At 39.9% G+C, this 21,601-nt stretch overlaps 1 protein-coding gene across 5 annotated transcripts in view; it reads left to right on the top strand.

The window, feature by feature from the left end:
- Nucleotides 1-21,601, top strand: part of sorcs1 (sortilin-related VPS10 domain containing receptor 1) — a 196,163-nt gene that overhangs the window by 84,512 nt on the left and 90,050 nt on the right. For 4 of the 5 annotated variants that reach the window (XR_015087120.1, XM_086033398.1, XM_086033401.1 and 1 more), the window contains exon 2: nt 13,933-14,000. The exons of the other annotated variant lie outside the window; for it this stretch is intronic. Coding sequence is in view for 3 of the 4 variants with exons in the window: in XM_086033398.1 (XP_085889524.1) it covers nt 13,933-14,000 (68 nt within the window). In the remaining variant the exon portion in view is untranslated. The remainder of the gene's footprint in view (nt 1-13,932; nt 14,001-21,601) is intronic. 5 annotated transcript variants of the gene reach the window in all.

Below are 21,601 nucleotides of genomic sequence, written 5' to 3'. Positions count from 1 at the left end.
TTTTTTCTCGACATAGCTGTCTGCATTACGCCGCGGTGGACAGGGTCACTGACAACGATGTCACCCGTACTCTTGTACTCACCCTCCTCTTACTGTGATTGTAATTAATTAGTAGAATAACACACAGCTGTAATGTATGTGGGAGACAATACATATGTGTGTGTCTGTACATTGATTATTAACTGGAATTTAATATAAATATTTATCTAAATCTATGTGCTTCTTTACATTTGGTTTGCATCCGACGCCCAATCAAAGCATATCCCCACGAGGACGAAACGATTGGTGGTTCACTGATTGGTAAAATTGGTTCCTTCCTAGGTAAATCGTGAATCTTTCAATCACGTTCACTTACCAAACAGGTAATGTCGAACGAGAACATTACCAGTTCAGTAAGTGAATGTGATTGAGCGATTTGCAGTTCGGAGTAGATTCATTCACTGGCTCATTTGTAAACGCCAAGAGGTTGACATTAATATCTAATCCCTCCTCCGCCTGACGATGGCTGCTGAATGGTCGTTCGCAAAGATTCATGAGTGAGTGACAGAGTGCACTTCCATTTCCGCGTCCAGCCTTCTGGGCCACAGACTAAAGGCCCTGATACACCAAAACAACGTTCACCAAAAGTGACAGATGCTTACCCTCTGTGGCGTCCGGCCAGCTGTCGGCACGTCACGCTGGCAAAACACACCGCAACGACAGACAGCGACGCTGACCATTAAAGTACCTTCTGCGCACGCATAAGATGTAATACCCTTCCATACCATCGGCGGCTGTAGTCACCATTCCTCATGGTTAGAAAACTCCAACCGGAAAGATGTTGGCCGGGGGCTGATTATAACAACGTAAACAATGCATTCGGCTCTATTCTTCGCTCACGATGAACTCCCACGCGAAGTAAACCATCACGTTCTTGACACGGTATTGTGAAATACTTACATTGTCAACCCTCGCTCTTGTATTTGTAAGAAGATTAAGGCAGCGGAGGGGTGCTCACTGTTTTACCGCCTTTGTCACTTCACGTTGGTGCTCCGCGCACTGATTTGCTAGCTAACAGCCAATCAGAGTGACCAAATGTCCCGACTGGTGACACCGATTCAACATATATAAACGCCCCCAAGACGCTTACATACAGGTTACGACACCACAACGGTGGCCACTACACCAATCAGACGGCGCTTAAAGACCCAAGGACGCTTAACGACCTCCGACGTCGGTTTGGTGTATCAGGGCCTTTATACTATATAAGTCCGTGGGCTGAGCTAAAATGAATTGAGAAAAGAATGATTCACTTCCGGAAGCGATCTGTTCAATCACATTCACTCAAAGGATTCATTCTTTTGAATGAAACACTCGTGACCGACTATTGTGCACCGCTTTACCTCTGAGTCTCTCCTTGCATGCCTGCATTGTCATCTAGTTCTATGTGTGGTGTGCAAGACATCAATACATCAAGTGGGAGTTGAATTTCCCCTTAAGGGATGCAAACGTTTATGATACATTATTGAGCTTGAACCAAATGTATTTCTTCATATTTATGACAACATCTTTTTATATTTATTCTTTATTCATAGCTGACGTGTTTAGAGGGAAAAAAAACAAAATCTTTTTACCCCCGCCCCGACCCTCATGCTTGGGGCCCTAGTACAATAAAGCCCCCACTTAGACACACCTCTCAATAACAGACATTTTGTTTTTTTGTTTTTTGCTTAGAAAACCGGAAACTGTCATCCTCTTGATATATGTTTAAACCAAAATAATGACTTGTCTTCTGTTTGCATCTGCAATCGTGAGTTATACTGTAAACTAAACTTCAGACGGGGTAGAAACATTTGGATTTTTGATGATTGTACACACTGATTAAGCTGATTTCATAGGTAACATGAAGCGCTCTCAGAGGAGGTGCTACTTTTGTCATCAATAGACACAGCCATCTTTAATCAAATGCTTATAATGAGAAGAGGATTCTGTATTTCAGTATAATGGACACAGAGGGAGTAATAGAAGAACATAAGTGCTTGTTAGTTACCATCATTGTTTTGCATCCCTAGTTGGGTCTTAAGGGACTTCTTTTTTAATAAAATTTCAGAATGGGCAACAGCTACTTAACACAAAAGCACCCAAACTAAGTATAATCAATGAGATTTACTTGTCTTTGCAGAAGTTGGCTCATTTGTCAGCCATTGTAACTTCAGAACATTGTCTGGGTGGCCACTGTATATTATTTAATAAGGCTATTAAACAAATTGAAAAGTATTGTGTTGCCTCCATAGAGTGGAGGAAATAATTATCTCATCCCTTGCTGACTTGTAAGTCAGCTCACTTACATTTTTTTCTTGTTGTTTATTAATTATGGGAAAAGACCAAATCCCAGCCAAAAATGCATACAAACAAACAATGTATAAATGTTAAAATGTTTTGCTTTTTATTGAGTCAAATAAATATTTGCTTCCAAAAACAAATCATAACTAATTTAATCACGCCACCTCCAGTTCATAGTTCAAGTAGCCTGCTAAGGACATGTTATCTTGACGTGTTTAAAAGCCATTTTACAGCTTGGTCAAGCTGCAGAGGGAGACAAAATATCATAAATACAAGTCAGCACTAACAAGACATGACAATTACCTCTATATTAATTTCACATGTTATTGTAACCCACATAAAGAAACATAAGATACATCCTCAAAGCTATTGAAATGCATGAATAATTAAAACGGTTAAAATCAAATATTTTTTTAAGTAGGTAATTAAAACAGTATAATAAAAGACAATTTGACTGTCTATCAATCCATCTATACAAAATAGTGTACTGTTCCTTTAAATGCTCCATGTTTGCCTGTGGTCTTGCGTCATCAGCCAGCCACTCACATACACACGCACACAGACGCGCGTAGGAGGAGGAAAGAAGAGGAGAAAAAAAAAAAGGAGGAGAATTACGACCGAATACAAAAATACTTTTGGAGACTTGGAAACATTCTACATGGTCGACTTATTTAATCGATCTACGAGCGTTTTGATGAGTTTAAAGTTATCTTACTGTAACTTTGTTGTTGCTACATGTGTGGATGTTAGCTACATGTTACCGTCGTAGCTCTGTGGAAATGATGTATACCAAGCACACAATTTTATTATTTTGATTTACATGGACACATTTATTTACAGAGACAACTTGGATTCCGAGAGGGGCGACTTATACTCCAGTGCGACTTATATATGTTGTTTCTTCTTTATTATGCATTGTATGGCTGGTGCGACTTGTACTCCGTAGTGAAATACGGAACCTGTCTATCTGCACACATAGACATATACGGTAGAGGTCCCTCTTAGCCAATGAGATGCCAGGAAGATGCTAGGCTAGCCAATGGCAGAGCAGCTATGAGTATGTTACGTTCAGGAAACTCCAGAGCTGCGAGTCGCAGCCCATACTGCTAGTAGCAGCCCATAATGCGAGTATCAGCCCATACTTTCTACCTTTCGTATTCTGAAATTTCTTTCGAAACTAGAGGCAATATTTTCCTGTTGAGGCGTTTCGGAACTTGAAAATTTCGTATGAAGAGACGTTTGTAAGTAGAGGTACCACTGTATATATTATTCCAATGTTTATTCCCAGAAAGGATATAGCATTTCCATTAGTACAATTACCATGGTAGACTTAGGTTGTACAAGGGTCAGATGTTTTCTATGTGTTTTTATTATTAAGATTATATTTACTTTTTCTTGATGTAAATGTATTGTTTCCTTTTCTTCAGTTAATGTCAGTATGAATATGCACATCACAAAAAATAACATGATTCATGACAAAATGTATTAATACGTTTTTTTCCCATTTTTATATTTTCAAATAGAATATAACGGTATCATTTTAAACAAATTATTCTTAAATTGGGAGTTATTTATAAATTGAAGCCTGCTAATAACAATGGTTTTTAATTTCTTTGTAAGCATATGCACTGCAAATCACAAACGAAGCGGAGCACCACATAAAATCTCGCACAAGGCACCACATTGCAGAGGGTAGCTCTGACTACAGGCCATCTCTGCTGGCCCTGACTTAGTAGTATTTACAATGGGAAAAGCCCGCCAGCTTAATTGGCATGGTCCATGCTCTTTCCAGTGGGAGCCCATCTGACAGGACCTCTCACTGAGGACTGCCCACATAGTCTCCATATGTGTGAGACAGAAGGGCCCTTATGCACACTGCCCTTCAACTAATGAAGCAGAGTCTTATACATCCACCTATTAGTTGACACGGGACCCAAAGCAATTCCCTGTATAGCGTGCAGACACATACCCAACCATTTTCACTCAAACATTGAGTGCAATATATGAGCCACAAGGGACAAAAGAGCAGCAAAAGCTCTATCTTTGTGCACATTGAAATTTAGTGATAAAATAATGATTTTAAGTGTCACTTTTACTCTCGAGACACACAGTTGTACCTTCATGGATGAATACAGCCCATTCCTGTAAACTGGATGATCTCTGATCTTTCGGACTTTGGAACACATTTTCCCAAAGGAAGTTATGCAAATAGAAACAAGGTCAAAATGACACCATCAAAAATTGCTAAAATAACAACATGACCCATGGTTATACAAGTGTAAAATAATATATAATGTTAGTATTAAGAGATTATTACAAAAAAAAATAAACAAATAAAATGAAACAATATATTAAATGGTGCTTGTGATATCAAATGTGTGTACATGCTAGCCATCACTGTTACAACCTGATTTTCTGGTCTACGTATATGAAAAATATATTTTTGTATTGCATTACACTTACTGCACTTACAAATCCGGCAGTGAGTTTAAAAAAAGAATAGAGAAAAGGATGTCAGACATCAGCATGAGTCATGAGTAAGTTGGTGTTTGGTAGTTGCTAAACTGTACAAATCAGAGTTATACAGCATTTCTTGGAAAATGTGCCTCGAATGACATGACAAATGACAAACGTAATTCAAAGTGGAATTACAGTACAAGCAGTCATCATGAGATTCAGTCAAATCTTGAGACTTCAGGCGTAAATGTCAAATCTTGAACCCCAAAGCAGTCAACAAATATCAGAGCAATTAAATAGTTTTACTAATCGAAGCAAGAGTAGTGATGCGATACGTAGACAAAATATTACTGAAAAAAAAAATAGTGGAAAAAGTATTCATGTATTTTTTCTAACCTTTGTTTATTCACGTAAGGCAATGGAGAACCGTCTCTTGTACAATGCTCACCTGGCTGCAGACATTGGTGTAATACAAGGCAAAATTAACGTAAGTACAAATAAATACATGTACAACAAACTTTACAATGTGATGCACAAACAAAACAAAACATACCACTACTACTACCTCTACTACTAAGAACAATGTCAACATAAGTAACCAAATAAAATGTCATGATCTCTGTTTTTGTTGATTTGCTTATTATTTAGATGTATTTATTTATATTTTATTTAGATTTATAAACCAAAGCTCGAATTCTCCTTCGATGTCACTCAGAATTGCTACAAGGTGAGTTTGAAAGTAAGCACGTAACTGTAGTTTTCTAATAGCCCATAGTTTGTCCATTGGCTAGTAGTATCAGATTGCTTCAATTCTCCTATCCCATTCAATAATCTACTCCATATCAGACCCCTAGAGAAAATCCTGTATTGCTCACTGAACTGAAGGTTTGTGATTACACTAAGAGACAGGGTTGGGCATTTTGTCAGTTTTGACGGAAGGTCCATCAATCTGTCACTGACGGATGCTCGTTTTGCTAACGGGCACCCTCGAAAAATTGACGGACTAAGCAATAAGCACTGACGGAAGAGTGTTTTCGACTGTCAATGTAATCATCACTGATGGAGTCAGATCTTCTTAGTCCGTCACTAATGGACTCCCGTTTCATTGACAACTGATGGAAACAGGCATTGCCTGTCTTGCATGTGTTTGCTCGCGGGGGCGAATATATATCAGGGTTGCTTTGAGCTGACTGCACTGGCTAGAAATGGAAACGCTTTGTGTTTGCTGTACAGTAGGTGTCGGTATGCTCCAAAGCATGTTGCATTGCTTGTTCAGGCCCTTTAATGGAAGCTCTATCCGTATGACTTAGCAATATGGGGGAGTGCGTATGCGCCGTCTGGTAGAAAGCGGGTTCGTTAAGCTGTTAACATAGAAGTTGGTACCTGTTAGTGGATGTGTGTGAATGTGAATTGTAACTTAGCCAGCTAATGAGCTTTAAATAAACCGGTCAGCAGTACGGTCAACGAAGCCAATCTCGGCAATGTATGAAACCTCAATCGTTAGCCTCTCCCTCACGCCGTCACACATAGCAAAACACAGAGGTGGGCATTTTACTCAATTTTGCTAGTCCATCATTTGTCAGGGGACGGGGTACCCTTTTGTCATTCGTCATCATCAGTTCGTCATTTCTTCAAGCCGAACCGAATTGTAATCGTCAGTTAGTCCATCAGAAGTCCATTAGTCTGTCAGTCGGTCCATCCCCACGCCACCCCCTCCAAAAAAAACCACATCAGCATCCGTGATGGATTGAGAGGTCCTCCGGTACTTGCTCAGTTAGTGACAATTACTCTGACGGAGGAAAATACACTTCCGTCAGTGCTTGGTCTGTCTTATTATAAAAGTGTCCCAACGTTTGTCAAACGTGAGCAAAATGGGCACCCCTCAGTGATGGACTGACGGGCCGGTCCTTCTGTCTGACAGAAAGCCCATCATAAAAAATGAAAGCCGGATGCTGCTGATGCCCGCCGGTTGAAGGATTTTATTTTAACCAACTTACATTGGATTCTACCATTGGCCACAATGAAGTATGTCCATCCATCCATTATCCATACCGCTTATCCTCACAAAGGTTGCGGGCGTGCTGGAGCCTATCCCAGCTGTCTCCGGGCAGTAGGCGGGGTACACCCTGAATTGGTTGGCAGACAATCGCAGGGCACACAGAGACAAACAAACATCCGCACTCACACCTAGGGGCAATTTAGAGTGTCCAATCAACCTACCATGCATGTTTTTGGAAAGTGGGAGGAAACCGGAGAAAACCAATGCAGTATGTATCCTAGTTCATTCATTTTAAATTTTTAATGTTTCGTTTTTTTACGAGTTAAAACAGTGGCAGGCAACCACCAGCGTACTGAACGTTGGTGACTGCCTCCCGCTGTACATAAATTTACAAAAAAAAGAAGTGAATTTGAGGCTTTGTAAAGCTTTTTGGGTAGCCACCGTATGATGTAGATACACTGATATAAGTGCACTTCATTTACCATTTTAATCAAGCTCGGCGGTGACGAACTTTAATTTAGCGATGACGGAAGTGTGATTAAAATAACGATGATGGAGTGACACAGTGACTGACTGATGATGGCAGTTTGGTTTGGCTTGAAATAATAACGGACTGACGATGACGCATGGTGGCCTGGCCGCTGACCAAAGGCGAATGACGGACTGGCAAAATTGACTGACGCGCCCAACTATGCTAACAGCATGTGTGAGATAGGGTTGTGCGCAACTAGTTGTTTAACCGTCTACGATTTATTCAACGTTTAGTATTTTACTAGTCGGTTAAACGCTGCATTAAGTATCACGCATCTTGTTCCTCAGGCCTCTGGCTCAGTCAACAAGCTGGGCACCAAGAGAGAGAATTGCTCCTACACCTCCGCCCCCACCACCCCCACCCCGCCCGCACGCACACATAGTAGGGGGCGGGGACACTAAGTTTGAGGAAGAAAAGTAAATTCTGAAGATGTCGAAGCTACCACGAAAAACATCGGCACCGTTTGGGAGTATTTTGATGCAGCAGATGACAACAAGGTCGTCTGTAGGCTTTGTATGCATAAACTCGCTTACAACCACTCTCCTGGAGCGATGAGAAACCACATCCAAAGTAAATCTCGATGTGAACCTGCAGGTCAATGGCGGCGGAGCCAGTCAGACGAGCATGAGAGCATTTGTTCCAGCCAGGCGCTGCGATGCTCACTGCACAGCAAAGATTACCGAACTAATTTGTAAAATGACGCGATATGCTGCCGCTTTCGTTTGTTGAGGGTAGACGGTTCGAAAAATTAATGCTGCATATCGAGTCTGAGTAAATGGTGCCAAGTCGCAAAACAATAACGCCCCAACTCGAGAGTAGCCATAACAAAATGAAAGAGTAGATACTACGAGCGTTTGAGCAGGTCAGCTGTGGCCAATGCCTTAACTACAGACGGATGGACGTCCATAGCCACCGAATCTTACATGACTATAATGTGTATAACGTATGTGGACGAAGGAAATCTCCGCAGCTGTGTGCTTCAGACATGTGCCTTGGAGGAAAGACACACAGCTGAAAACTTGGCTGCTCTCCTGCTGAGTGTGATGGGTACGTGGGCACTAGAAAATAAAGCCGTCGCCTGTGTGCATGATAATGCACCAAACATATGGGGAATGAGACCCTGCTGGACTGGGAGTCCGTACCATTACTCATTACATTATTCATAATAAATGCCATTCATTGCATTGGCAAATGTATCAGAAATGTATTTCTCTTTCAATTGTTCACTTTTATTCAGTCAGTTGTTGTAACATAAATAGAATTTAAATCAACAAACTGTCCTTAATATTTGGCCTAAAATAGCCCCTACTGTAAATACAAAAAACATTTGCATTTTAAACTTTGAATTCAATATGTATTAAATTTCAAGTTTTCTTGCATATAGACGAGTCGACTAGTCGCAAATAAAATTTTAGACTAGTCGGCGGGCAAATTAGTTGAAATTCCCATCCCTAGTGTGAGATCATGCATGCAAGATTTTGGTTTGAGCTCTTGGAGGTTTGTGCAACTTGCGATGCTTGGTCCAGACAATCCAGGGCAAATTTTTAATTGAATGACCTTTCGGGCATTTGACTTGAACTGTTCAACTGTATGTCAGTTTACATCAGGATAACCTCAAAGAAGAATATGGAGGAGAAAGTGAATGAATCCAGTGGAAGTGAGAAGCTGCGTGGAGCAAGTGTCAATTTAGCCTCCAGCTGGGCAGCTGAAAGCACTTGGTCAGTCATTAGCATGCAAAGGTCTAGTCTAGTCTAGACATTTAAGGTTATTCATTCCCCAGGCCAATTCTGCCCACACTGACAACATGCTCCTCCTAAATCACTCTTAATAAACACCCATTACTAATGCTGTTATCCCAGTGGTTATTTTCCTCTGCACATTTTAATAGCTCAAAGCTGGCCAAATGCACTGCACGTTTTGAGTGTTTTGGGGAGCGCAGATGTTACCTCATGCTTAATAAGCAATATCACATGGGCCCCAGCAATTTAATTCTACCCGAGGTACATCTGTCAAGCTTGTACTCGCAGGAATCCCATGCTGGTGGATGTGTTTGACAAAGTCACTCAAGTCATACAGTTTCTCATCTGCTTCAATATTAGATAGGTAAAGGGCAACCATGAACAATAGGGAATACATTGTGTACCCCCTTTTTGGGGGCGGTGGGGGGGATAAGTACAGTCAATTTTTTTACATCTATATTCTCATTTTCTTTTTATGCTTAGAGTGTTAAGGTAGCATGCTATTCCCCATTTTATCATCTACTTTTCTTCCATGGTTTTAACTTAACAGAATGAGGAATATTTGCATTGCAGTGGAGTTACGATCAAAAATGAACTAAAAATAAAAAGATGAATCATATTGTCGTAATATTCTCTCAGAGAGAACTTGAATCTGTATTAATTTAAAGGAGTATCACTGGCAGAAAGCCTTCTGACAGGCTATGTACAATCGTCAGGAAAATAATCAAATTCAGTGATGACTAACAGTCAATGCAACACAGGTAGCCTATGTTAGATTTTGGGGAGATTTACCTCCTCAGTAATTGCATGCAAACTGACATTGTGCATTTACTAAATACATAGCTATTCAAATAAATACATGAAGAGAGTTTTTTTGCTGAACAACTGGACTTTGTTAAAGAGAACACTTGCTTTGTCCGTTCAGTGAGGTATAACCTAAATTTACACTTTTAACATTCGGAAATATTTTGGTTCATCTTTAAGTGCATGTGATTGTGTCATTTAAGAGTTTTGGTCATTATGAAATATGAACATATGAAGATGAAAGAAAATAATACTTGGAATCTCAGAACAGAACGATTTCAAACATTTTAGCTCCTCTCTAAACCAGACACACTGAGTTCAATATGCCGACGATGACCATATTTTGGGCCCTGTTGGCAGCTTTATAACCTCATAATTTGTAATCTATTTTATAGCGCAAAGATTACATTTTATAACAGAGAAATATCACTAATGCAATATGCTGCTGCCGTGTATTCATACTGCTTGTAGTGCATGTGATGTATTATTCATTATTTGAATACTCAATTTCTTTCCACACAGTGAAAGTGTAATATGCATATTTTTTTTTCTGAACTGTTTGTGTATTCTTGTACCAAAGGAATAATGTTATAGTGTATACAATGTGTTAAGGGCCTCATGAATAGCTAGCTCACCTGTCAAAATAAATAAATAAATAAATAAATAAATAAATAAATAAATAGCCAATGATGGTGTAGCCACAACGCGTGCAGCTACTCAGTCAACCCTTTCACCAAGTTGTCAAAGAAACACATGTAGGCCAGTGTTTTACAAATGTATCAAACTACCCAAATCTATTCAATGTAGGGTTTGTTTATCTTAGATTGGGGTGAGATTGGCAACAGCAAACTCTAGTTAGAGTAAAGAGAAACCTCCAACAGAAATAAGACACGTAACAAGCAAATAGTAGTAATATATTGTGTATATTTATAAAAAGAGAGAAAAAAATACCCAGCAGACAACGGGGAAAAACTCCATTTACAACCAGAACAAAGAAATTAAGAAAAAAAAGCAGCTCCACTGTCAAATGTACCAAAATCAAAATGTGTCAATTTATCTGTCCATTTCAGTTGAAAACTCCTTTTTTTTTCCCCCACAGTATCAGTTTTTGTATCAGTTCCGTATCAGTCGGTATCAAAGTTGTTATCGATTCAGTATCAACGTTGGCATCAAAGTTGGTATGAGATCTGACCCCAAAAAATGTCTGATCTCAGATGTAAGAAGAAAAAAAAATTGTCCGATAGGAAGGGAAAAAAAATCCTTTAGACTGTCCTACCACTCTCCAGGGAAATAGGTGGCCATTGGAATTTGATGGCCCTCACCGACGTCCCACGTATAATACAATAGAATACAATACAATTTTATTTATATAGCGCATCCCATTCCACAGTGAGCGTGCTAGCTCAACTCACATGCTAGTACACGTAGTAGGAGTACATGTGCAAAACAATAGTTTACTTTTTTCCTTTCCCGCCAAAGCAGTAATGTCTTACCATCAGCTAATAATCTTAATATTTGCAAAACATCATTCCTGACTGTTTTTTTGTTACAGTTTACACAACAACATCGAGTGATACATAGGTAGGGTTGCCAACCGTCCCTTGAAAAATGGAATCGTCCCGTATTTAGGAACGTAAGTACGCGACACGTATTGAGTTGTAAAGGGACGCACTTTGTCCCATAATATCGTCAGAGTAAAAAACAATGTGTGAAATGTCGATGGAATTAATGGAACAACAGTTCTTTAACACACCACCTCCGCAAAGGCTAACTACAAAATAAAGCTTCCCAAATAATGCATTGCGTCATTGATACCAATGCAATAGCCTTAGTAAAACTTTTACTTTGAAGTTGACCTCCGTGGTGGCGTGACAGCTAACTTGACTTCCGTTTTCGATGTCTCGACTTGCCACCTACATCAACGCAACGCCATCCGGAAGTCATATTCAGTCGTGAATTTAGGTCGCTAACAAACCGCTAGTTGATTACGCTGTCATTGTATGATACAGCACAAGCCTCCGGTGTTAGTAGCAAGCAGCTGTTATCATTAATACGTTGTTATACACTGTACCATGTATAAAATAAGAACATTCTTATACACTGTACCATGTATAAAATAAGAACATTCTTATTTTATACATGGTACAGTGTATAAAATAACAAGGTATCCTGCCTTATATTGCGTTTTTAAATCCTGAATGGACATATTAGACATTAGGATTTTTTTTTAATGGGCAAAAGTGTTTTATACAATAAATGAAGTCAAAGTTCGAATCAACTTTTTTTCCTTTTTTCTTTTGCTGGTCCGAAACACAATCCGATCTCTGACTCAAAATCCGTGACCGATCTGAACTGTGATTTATATGATCCGTTGAACCACTAGTGAGTACCAAAGTCAATTTCCTGGTACTAATGTGAGTAACCCATGAAAAAAAATTATGTGCACCACTGTTAATATGGGGAATGTACAATGAATGTCAGCATTGTATGGACAAACATCCATCCATCCATTATCGATACCGCTTATCCTCACAAGGGTCGCAGGGCGTGCTGGAGCCTATCTCAGCTGTCTTCGGGCAGTAGGAGGGGGACACCCTGAATTGGTTGCCAGCCAATCGCAGGGCACACAAAGACAAACATCCGCACTCACAATCACACCTAGGGGCAATTTAGAGAGTCCAATCAATTTACCATGCATGTTTTTGGAATTTGGGAGCAAATCGGAGTACCCGGAGAAAACCCACGCAGGCACGGGGAGAACATACAAACTCCACACAGGGAGGTCGGGGCCGGGATCGAACCCACAACCTCTGAACTGTGAGGCGGACGTGCTAACCAGTCGTCCACCGTGCCGCCTTATGGACAAACACATATAATCATTTTGGGGTGGAACAAACAAGTACAATTGATTGACAAGTATGTTAAATAGATTAATAATACATAAAAGTAATTAATTGATGAATAACAGATAAAGAATACACACACAGCCTTATATTAACTACAAGTTCAAACAGATATGTATAATTTTTACTGTACAGGCAGTCGATATACTACATTTAAACTATAAATATAGTAAACAGTAATTGGACAAATATGTGATAATGTTCTGCTGAACTGATTAAAGGTGAGTTCATTTTAAGCCTCAACTATGTCATGTCTTGCTCTGTGTTTTACTCTGCAGTTGTCAAAGACGTTTCTGCCAAGGCAGAAAGCTCTTTGCCCTTGCCAACACAGTGAATATTCTGATAAATATATTATATATATTAATTAATTACAAATATCACTACTTTATCTTGAGGATCAATACTTAAAATTGAGCACTATGGATCGGAATATCGATATTTTGTGTATTGATACGCCCATTCCTCGTTGAAGGCAGTCAGGTCGGCCGTCCCCGCCGATTAGGTGTCCCTTATTTATTTTTCAGGGAGTTGGCAACCCTATACATAGGAATGCTAACTGCGCACATTCAACAAAAACACTCACCAGGATCGATTTTCTCCAAAAACTCTCCACTTTCCTCGGCTAACAAATAGCACAGGATTCGGCTCCACTACATCCCAGCTCACAAAAATAAAAGAGGTTTAAGGACCCAATTAGGTTTATTCCGAGCTGTTTTTTCTCTGACAGAAAATAAGAACAAAACAACAGTCTTAACAAACCCTGGGTTAAAATGGGACACTGTGATTTCCTAATAATGTTGTAGAAATTATCTTTTGAAAATGTAAACACTTGCAGGGATTTCTAGAAATAGTATTTGTATATTGACATTTCCCTCTTAAATCAATAACATTATTGTTGTCTTCCTACAGTTGAATAGAATTAACTATTAATACCATAATTAAAAGTAATTTGAGCAAACTTCTTATTTCTGAAGTGTATATCAAACTGGTAGCCATTCGCATTAATCAGTTCCAAAGAAGCGGCTCTCGCGTTCAAAAAGGTTGGTGAACCCTGATATACACTGCACTATAACAGACAATTCATTACAGTGGAATTCTCATTTTTCACTTGTTCCAGTTTTTGAAAGACGTATATACCTTATGTATTTATTCATCACAATGTGTCCTGTTTTGCAGGTGATTTTGATGCTGACCAAATTATTTGATTTCAACCTCAACAGTGTTACCGAGAGCTCACTATGGAGGTAAGCTATTGATTTTTCAAAGAAAAGCCAATGAGTTTGCTGTTAAAGATGAAACATTTAAGTTACATATTTCAGCCACTCCCCAACCCCAAAACCATTGCACAACTATTGGCCAATACAAAAATAATATCCTGATTTATAATACTACCGAGCATGCATTCTGGAGAGTGAAGAGGTTAATCCCAAACCAAGATGTGATACCTGGAAAATGAATGCAAAAGTTAGGCATCAAACGATGCTCGATGCAGGTACTGCAAGCAAACTGTTTTCAAACACAGTGGCACCTCGATTTAACAGACTAGTTGGAGGAGGGGTCGTCCATTAGAGATGATCAACCATTAAAGTACTTTTTTTCGTGTCCTAAAAACACCCAATACAGTACAAAATTGTCTCACACTTTTTTTGTGGCCTAAAAAATGCCTCCTGAATAAAATGCTTGTAAATATGAAAAAGCTTGAAACCAGGGGCGGAGCCAGAACGTGGCTGATGGGTGGGCCTGGAACAATCAGGGTGGGCCTGAATATTTCTCTCATTGAGCACAATTCTCCTGTCCCGACACATCATATTTCAAATAAAATGACAAACTGAATAATATGAAGTGCAGATCTTCCCGAGACAAACATAATTATGCCATTCTTAATATTCAGTCAAATAAAAAACCACAACGAAACACAAATTCAAAAATAATTTAATAATAATTTACTAAATTTTTTTAAGTATATATTTTTTCATGAATCTCACCGGGTGGGCAGTCTGTCAATCTGGGTGGGCCTTTGCACACCCAGGCCCACCCATAGCTCCGCCCCTGCTTGAAACTGTTTGAGATGTTGAAAAGTTTATCCAAAATTACACAAAATAACACCTCCATTATGATTCGATTCCAGAGATAAGGGCATGCCAAAAAACACTACAACTGTATACCGTACCAAAAATAGCATGTTAAACAATAGCCATACAGTAGATCTGAATAGGTAGATATGCCACGATCCTTTTTAGCTGCATGCCTGTGGCAATGCTAAGATAATGTCAATGCTTTCCATTAACTTTGATGGGACAGTCGTTCCTACTAACATAATCGCCACGTAGGCACATGTGTGAGACTGCTCTCATCTACTGTATCTTTGATCTATAATACGGAAGCATGGGGACCAGTAAATTTATGCAAAATCATGCTACTGTTGTAATACTTTCGGTGGGCAAAGTTCATGGTGCACTCATTTTTTTTCCCCGGTTTGAATTTCGCTAAACATTCCTGCTGGTGTTTTTATCATCCTATCATCTTTTGTTATCTGTCTATGTGTAAACAGTGTTTTAAAACATGCCTGGCTAAAGGCGGAAACACCTCTAACCTAGCCAAACACTTGAAGCACAAACACCCAGACCTGCACAATGAGCTCAAGAAACGACAGGTTGGCCTATTGGATTTCCGGACTGTAATCTGCTATTTTTTTCCTCACGCTCTGATCCCAAGAGCTTTAAATCGATGAGGTTTATTTTAGGGTGACCAAACGTCCTCTTTTTTTTCCAGACATGTCCACTTTTATGCCTCCTGTCTGGGCGTTTTATAAACTCAGGAAAATGTCAGACTTTAATTTGTTTTCATGGGACCAAGTAGTATTGTGCCTTCTTTTTTCTTAAACAATGTCCTTGATGGTTTTCATAATGCACCGTCTTATGACAATTTATTAAACATAGAAAATTACAAACTCAATCCTCCGTCAATCAGGGCGGAGTTATGAACTGTTTGATTTAAATGCTCGAAACGGCCGTTTGAGGTCCATTCTGGGTGGACAGAAGGCTACAGAGCCATAAAAGCTCATAAAGTGTGTTCAGGGGCCCTGTTGATGTTGGAGTTGATGTTGGTTTTGAATGTCTAGGCCATTGGGTGAAAAAGTTGTGGTCAAAAGATGTCCTGCGCTTAGAAAGGAGTGAAATGTGTAGTACTACATGACTCCAGCAGAGGACGCAATCCCTGTATGGTTGAGGTTAGTATTTGGGTTTCAGTTAGTTGAAAGTTTGTAATTTTCAATGTGAAATTGCGTGTTGAATAAAATGTGACATCATAATATGGCACATCATTAGATCCGCCATGAAATAGTTTAACACACAAAAAAAGAAAAAACAAGGCACTTAGAAGTTGATTCATGTGGATGGAGTCAAACGTTTAGGTCGAGCCACTGCGCTCTGCAGCCAAGGCTTAAGACTTCTTTATACTTCCACGGGCGACGTCCACACGCACGTCACTGCGGCAATGCCACGCACACTAAGCCTTTATACGGTCACAAAACCCACAAGCGTTGTTTTGAAAATGTGTTGCAGTTTCACTCCAAGTCGGAGGGTGTCCCTATGGCTGATATTAGCTAGGACACCACTGGGTGTAGTTTTGTCTGCCTTTTATGACCATTTCCGGTCTGCGTCTTTACTGCCGAGCAACGTATAAAGGGACAGCGACAACAATGGATATCGTGCATGCTAGAACAAAAGGACCTTGATGACTAGACGATGCATTCAATTGAATTGTGAAATCGATTCAGGAAAGCGGTGGCGAAGGTGGTACATGTGTGTAGGCTTCTTTACACACGCATAAGTGACATAACACCCACGCCTCTGACAAAGTAGTTTGCTTCGCAGCAACAACAAGCTGTGTGGTGTGGATCCTCTCCTCCGTAGTGAGAAATAAATTACCCTTAAAAATTTGCGTTGGGGTAAACTGTACGCCATCGCAGCATGTGACATAACAGATCAATCATGAAAGAGAATGCGAGCATGCAGCAACAATTTCTGATGTGTGCACTGGATGTGTTGCAGACGTAAACAAGCACAGGTGGTCAAAACCTGCATGACTTGGACTAAGACAGCAAACAAACACGTGACAAAGACAATGAACCAACAAAGACTCAGACATGCAGGAGGTGAGGGTGGCCGCAGGACTTGCACTGCTGGAGCCGGGTCAGAGAGCGGCAACAGCGCTTGCGCCGTCAGAGCAAGGTCGGAGAGTGGCCGCATGGCTTGCACCACCGAAGCAGGGTTGAAGAGCGGCTGGAGGCCTTGCGTCACTGTAACAGACTTGGAGGGCGGCCGCAAGGCTTGCTCCGCTGAAGCAGGGTTGGAGTCTGGTGTTGCGAGACGAGGGCCTGGCACTGCTGAGGTGCCGGGATGGGGCCCTGCCTCATCAGCCTGCCACCATGGAGGTTGAAAAGCACAAGACCCAAGAGGGGCTGGGAGTGCAGATAGTGAGCCAGGTAAACAAGAAGAAAAGGGGTGAACAGGACTTTTTACAGAAGTACACAGTGAACAAGGTGATGAAAAAAGCGTGTTGTGAAGTGGCTTGGGTATAGGTTCGAAATGACGTGACTTGGAAAAGGTGGGCTTACGGGATGAACCAGAACCTTTACTTGGGCGCCTAGGTTTGCCACCCCGCGGGGGGTACGTGTAAATGTCCAACTCGCTGATGGGAAGGGTCTGATGGGAAGGGTTCTGAATTGGACACGAAGGGATAATCTTCAGAAAAAACGTGACAAAGGATTGAATAATGCGCACGCCAATCTCCTGTTCTCCATACCATGTAGCCGTCTCTGAATTTAAAGGGAATTCCATTGAATGGCAAATAAGTCAATTGAATTCCATCCTACAATAGCGCAAACACCCCTTCTACCTGTGCAGGTGTAGGAAAATACCAAAAGAAATAAATTTCCCATGCACACAGTTAGGCCGTGCTTTGCACGAGACTTGTGCTGGGTACGAAAATAGGGCCCCAGGCCTAAGTTGCTGCGCAGGTGGTGCAATGCGATTTTGGTAGATTTCAATAAAGTGCAGGGAGACTAAATCTACCCTGATGTCATCATATTTCATTAATAAATATGACAGCAGTGTGGGAAACCACTCTGAATCACTGTAGAAATTAAGTCATTGAATACATTATTTTTATCATCATATTTATGTTTTTTTAAAACACACCCCTGGCTGCGTCATATGGGTGGAGAGGATGGTGACAGGGGGGCGTTGTTGTCACACATGGACGCACACTCGAGGATCACAGCGGCCAACTTAACATCATCCGCCAAGTGGAAATCTTGCAGTTTTACTTTTTTATGGATGGACCCCTTGCGAGTCCTTCCGCCATGAAGACCACGCACCTCTCGTACACTGAATTTCGAGGGAATGAGGGGAGTCGCTTCCATTAGATGGCTGTGTTCTCTCCCACAATGGTGCAGATGCCCCTTTTTACCTTTGTGCTAAACCTGCCCTTGGCACGCAAATATGGCCCCATGAGTTCAAGGGTATGTCAAATGGAATATGGGTGTCTCTTTTTAATTTTCACATTTGCTCAGAGATCCAAATCACAATACTTGATATCGGTTTGATTAACCTCCATTTCACAAGATTATATCTGCGTCACACTCCAACCCCATAACTCCGTGACCAGTAAATAAAAAGGCGCTAGCTAGGTGGATAACTTGCAGTTAGAATCATTGTCCCTTAGAAATTTAATTTCATTTATTATTTATTGCATCTTTCATCATCTTGGAATAGAATGACTTGGGACTGTTTTATTGATGAACTGTGAAAGTTGCAGTGACACTGAAAATAAGTCATACCTTCAGTGGTTTGTCTACCGAAGCCTCTGAGGAGCAGATCAATAGCCAGATGTCACTGTTCTATGGACCAGAGTGTTGATGATTCTGGAGTCATCCAAGTTAGTGGACCCTGAGGAAATTGAATCCTAACCATTGAAACCAGGCAGTGATATATAAAAAAGGGTAGTAAATTTGCAAGCGTAGCATGAATATTTCTGCTATTGTGTTCAGAGGGGCTCTCAAACAGATTGTTCAATCCAATTTATTCATAGTGGAGTCACGCTCGAAAAGAATGTTCATGCAAATGAGTGCTACTTTTGAGATCACCAACTAATGTCCTTGCTGCATTTTAAAGATATTTCTATAGGTATTCCTCTTAAAATATCCATAGTCAATTACAATGACTATTTGAATGCCATTCTTTTAAAAACATATTGATTGGTCAGTAGTTATGAGAGGACTTTGCTTCTGTTGATAAAGGTCCTACAGCTGTACTAGCTGAATGCTGATGAGCACATACTGTACTTTATGTAAAATACAAGTTCAAACAGAAATTGCTTCATCTTTATACTGTGTTGTATCTGCAAACATGGTATTAGGGTAATTGTGCTTCTTAAAGCAACCAAATGATACAAATACAATTGAAGCCTCAACATCCATATTGGGGTGCACATTGTACCGGTATTTGAATGAAAAATCAGTTTTAACTAATTGCCTTTTGAGAGAAAGGCACTGCCACTGCCTCAAAGGATGAGCGCAATTTGTTTCAAAATGATAAGATAATCTTTGTAAGTGCTGCAATGTGGAAATTTGCACCATTTCAGCAGAATTAGTGGATAGAGGAAATTTAAAAAAATAACATGCCAGGAGGACAACAGGATATGTACCCATTGTATATGCTCAAGCACATTTACATGATATACTTCATGTACAGTGGGTACGGAAAGTATTCAGACCCCTTGAAATGTTTCACTTTCTGTGTCATTGCAGCCATTTGCCAAAATCTAAAAAAGTTCATTTTATTTCTGAAGACTCAGCACCCCGTCTGAATACTTTCTGTACCCACTGCATGAGAGGTGGAGTGCACCGTTACCGGCGTGTGTGACATTTACACTGGCAGGGCGGGAAGAAGAGAAGGCAAGCAGCGACCGTTAGGACAAGTGTGTGGAGCAGTGCCATAGAATACTGTTTGCTAATGGAATGGAATGGAATGGAGCCTCAGTTGAATTAGCAAGCAAAAGGACATCCGGTTCATTTGTCTGTGTTTCACCACTGTGCGTAAAGTCACTGGACCGTGAGGTGCACTACATTACGTTTACCTGTTGAACAAGCCATATACAACTGCAATCAGTTCACCCCTGACTACCATTTGGAGTTGAGGGCAGTGACGATGCACAATAAATTTAACATTGTGCAAAGCTCACACATACTTTGTACATGTTTCAATGTCTAATAAAAGTACCGATCGGAGATCTCAAAGCTCATATGGACACAAAAACACAAAAAGCTGTTTTTAGGAGAGAGTTCATCTGCAAAGTTGCCTGAGTTCCTTAATTGTTCGACGTGGGAACAGAGGATGGAGAAGAAAACAATTATGAAGAAGAAAACAGAAGAATGAAGTGACATTTCTTTCTTTGTTAAATTCTTATCTTTTTGAGACTACTGTTTTATTATTTACATTTTTACACAGAAAATAAAATATTCTGTTAAAGCTGTATTCTGTACAGAATATTTATTATTTAGCACAGTGATTCTCAACCAGTGTGCCATGGGACATGAGTGTAGCGTGAGTGATCATCAGGTGTGTCGCGGGGAAAATTATCCAATGTCAATTATTTTGACAAAAAAGTATATTTTCTAATTTAAAAAGTGGGTTTGTTTATTTATTTCTGCCAACCACATATTGTAACAGGCAAAACAAGAAAATGTTCTTCCTCTAGATGACAGAAGGTACGTAGTGACCCTGTGTACCCCCTTTTTGTGAATCATTTTGTTCAGTGTGTGAGATTTTTTTCCAAAGTGAAATATGTGCCTTGGCGCAATAAAGTTTGAGAAACACTGATTTAGAACATTGCCATATTTAAGTAAGACTTCAAAATCGAGCTACTATTTTGTTTATTTTTCTACCCATACAGAAGAGGCATAATTTAATTTACGGATGTACAATATATTGTTCAAATATTGTCATCGTGATAATGGCACATGCAGTGCAGAATGTAAAAGATATGCAATAAATTTATATGGAATTGGATGCTTTAATCTAACTTTCACACCAAGCAACTTTAAATGTGCATCGCCATCCAATAGGAGAACAGTATCTAGGGGCATTACTACCACTAAATAACTTAATTAGATGAGAATACAGTCATATTGTTCCACTTAAAATGCATTTCTTTCAATGCATAATATAGATGTAATTTCTTTTGGTACATTTTAAATATTGCAGTAATAACAATATTGCAATATGCAACACCCATTTCGCATATTGCATGTTTTTCCAGTATCATGCTGCCCTACTTATACTAAATAAACAATATATTAGAGTTATAATGTATGGCATCTATGAGGATCATTTTCTTATCTTGAGGCCGTGCTGAGCTGAGTGTCCTCTTTTTTGTAAATCAAAATATTGTCAACCTTGACTACGGAAGATTTTATTTGTTATTATTTTGTTTTTCAGTTGAGTTGTACATGTTACACGTCACATTAATGGTGGAAAAAAAAATGAAATGGTTTATCATTTGTCTTTTTTCATATCACAAAAACCTGGTCTTTGATCAGGGGTCTGTAAACGTTATATCACTGTGGACAAAATACTATAGGTAGATAGGTAGATAGATAGATCAGACGGATCAAAAACAGCCAATTGCCTTCCATCAGTATTTTATAGCTGTTCATGGTCACTGGCAAATTTCATCCATACGATGGTCTATACATGCACAGGTTGCTCGTCAATCACAAGGCACTTGCCGCACAATTATTCTCATCTTATTTTTTCCATGTTGTGAAAAACACCAGTGGAAT

The sequence above is a fragment of the Filicampus tigris genome, chromosome 6 (genome assembly GCF_054856515.1).
Source record: "Filicampus tigris isolate MCC_2025a chromosome 6, RoL_Ftig_1.0, whole genome shotgun sequence".
Lineage (NCBI taxonomy): Eukaryota > Metazoa > Chordata > Actinopteri > Syngnathiformes > Syngnathidae > Filicampus > Filicampus tigris.
The sequence above is the reverse complement of the archived record's forward strand: the minus strand, read 5'-3'. Positions and strand labels throughout refer to the sequence as shown.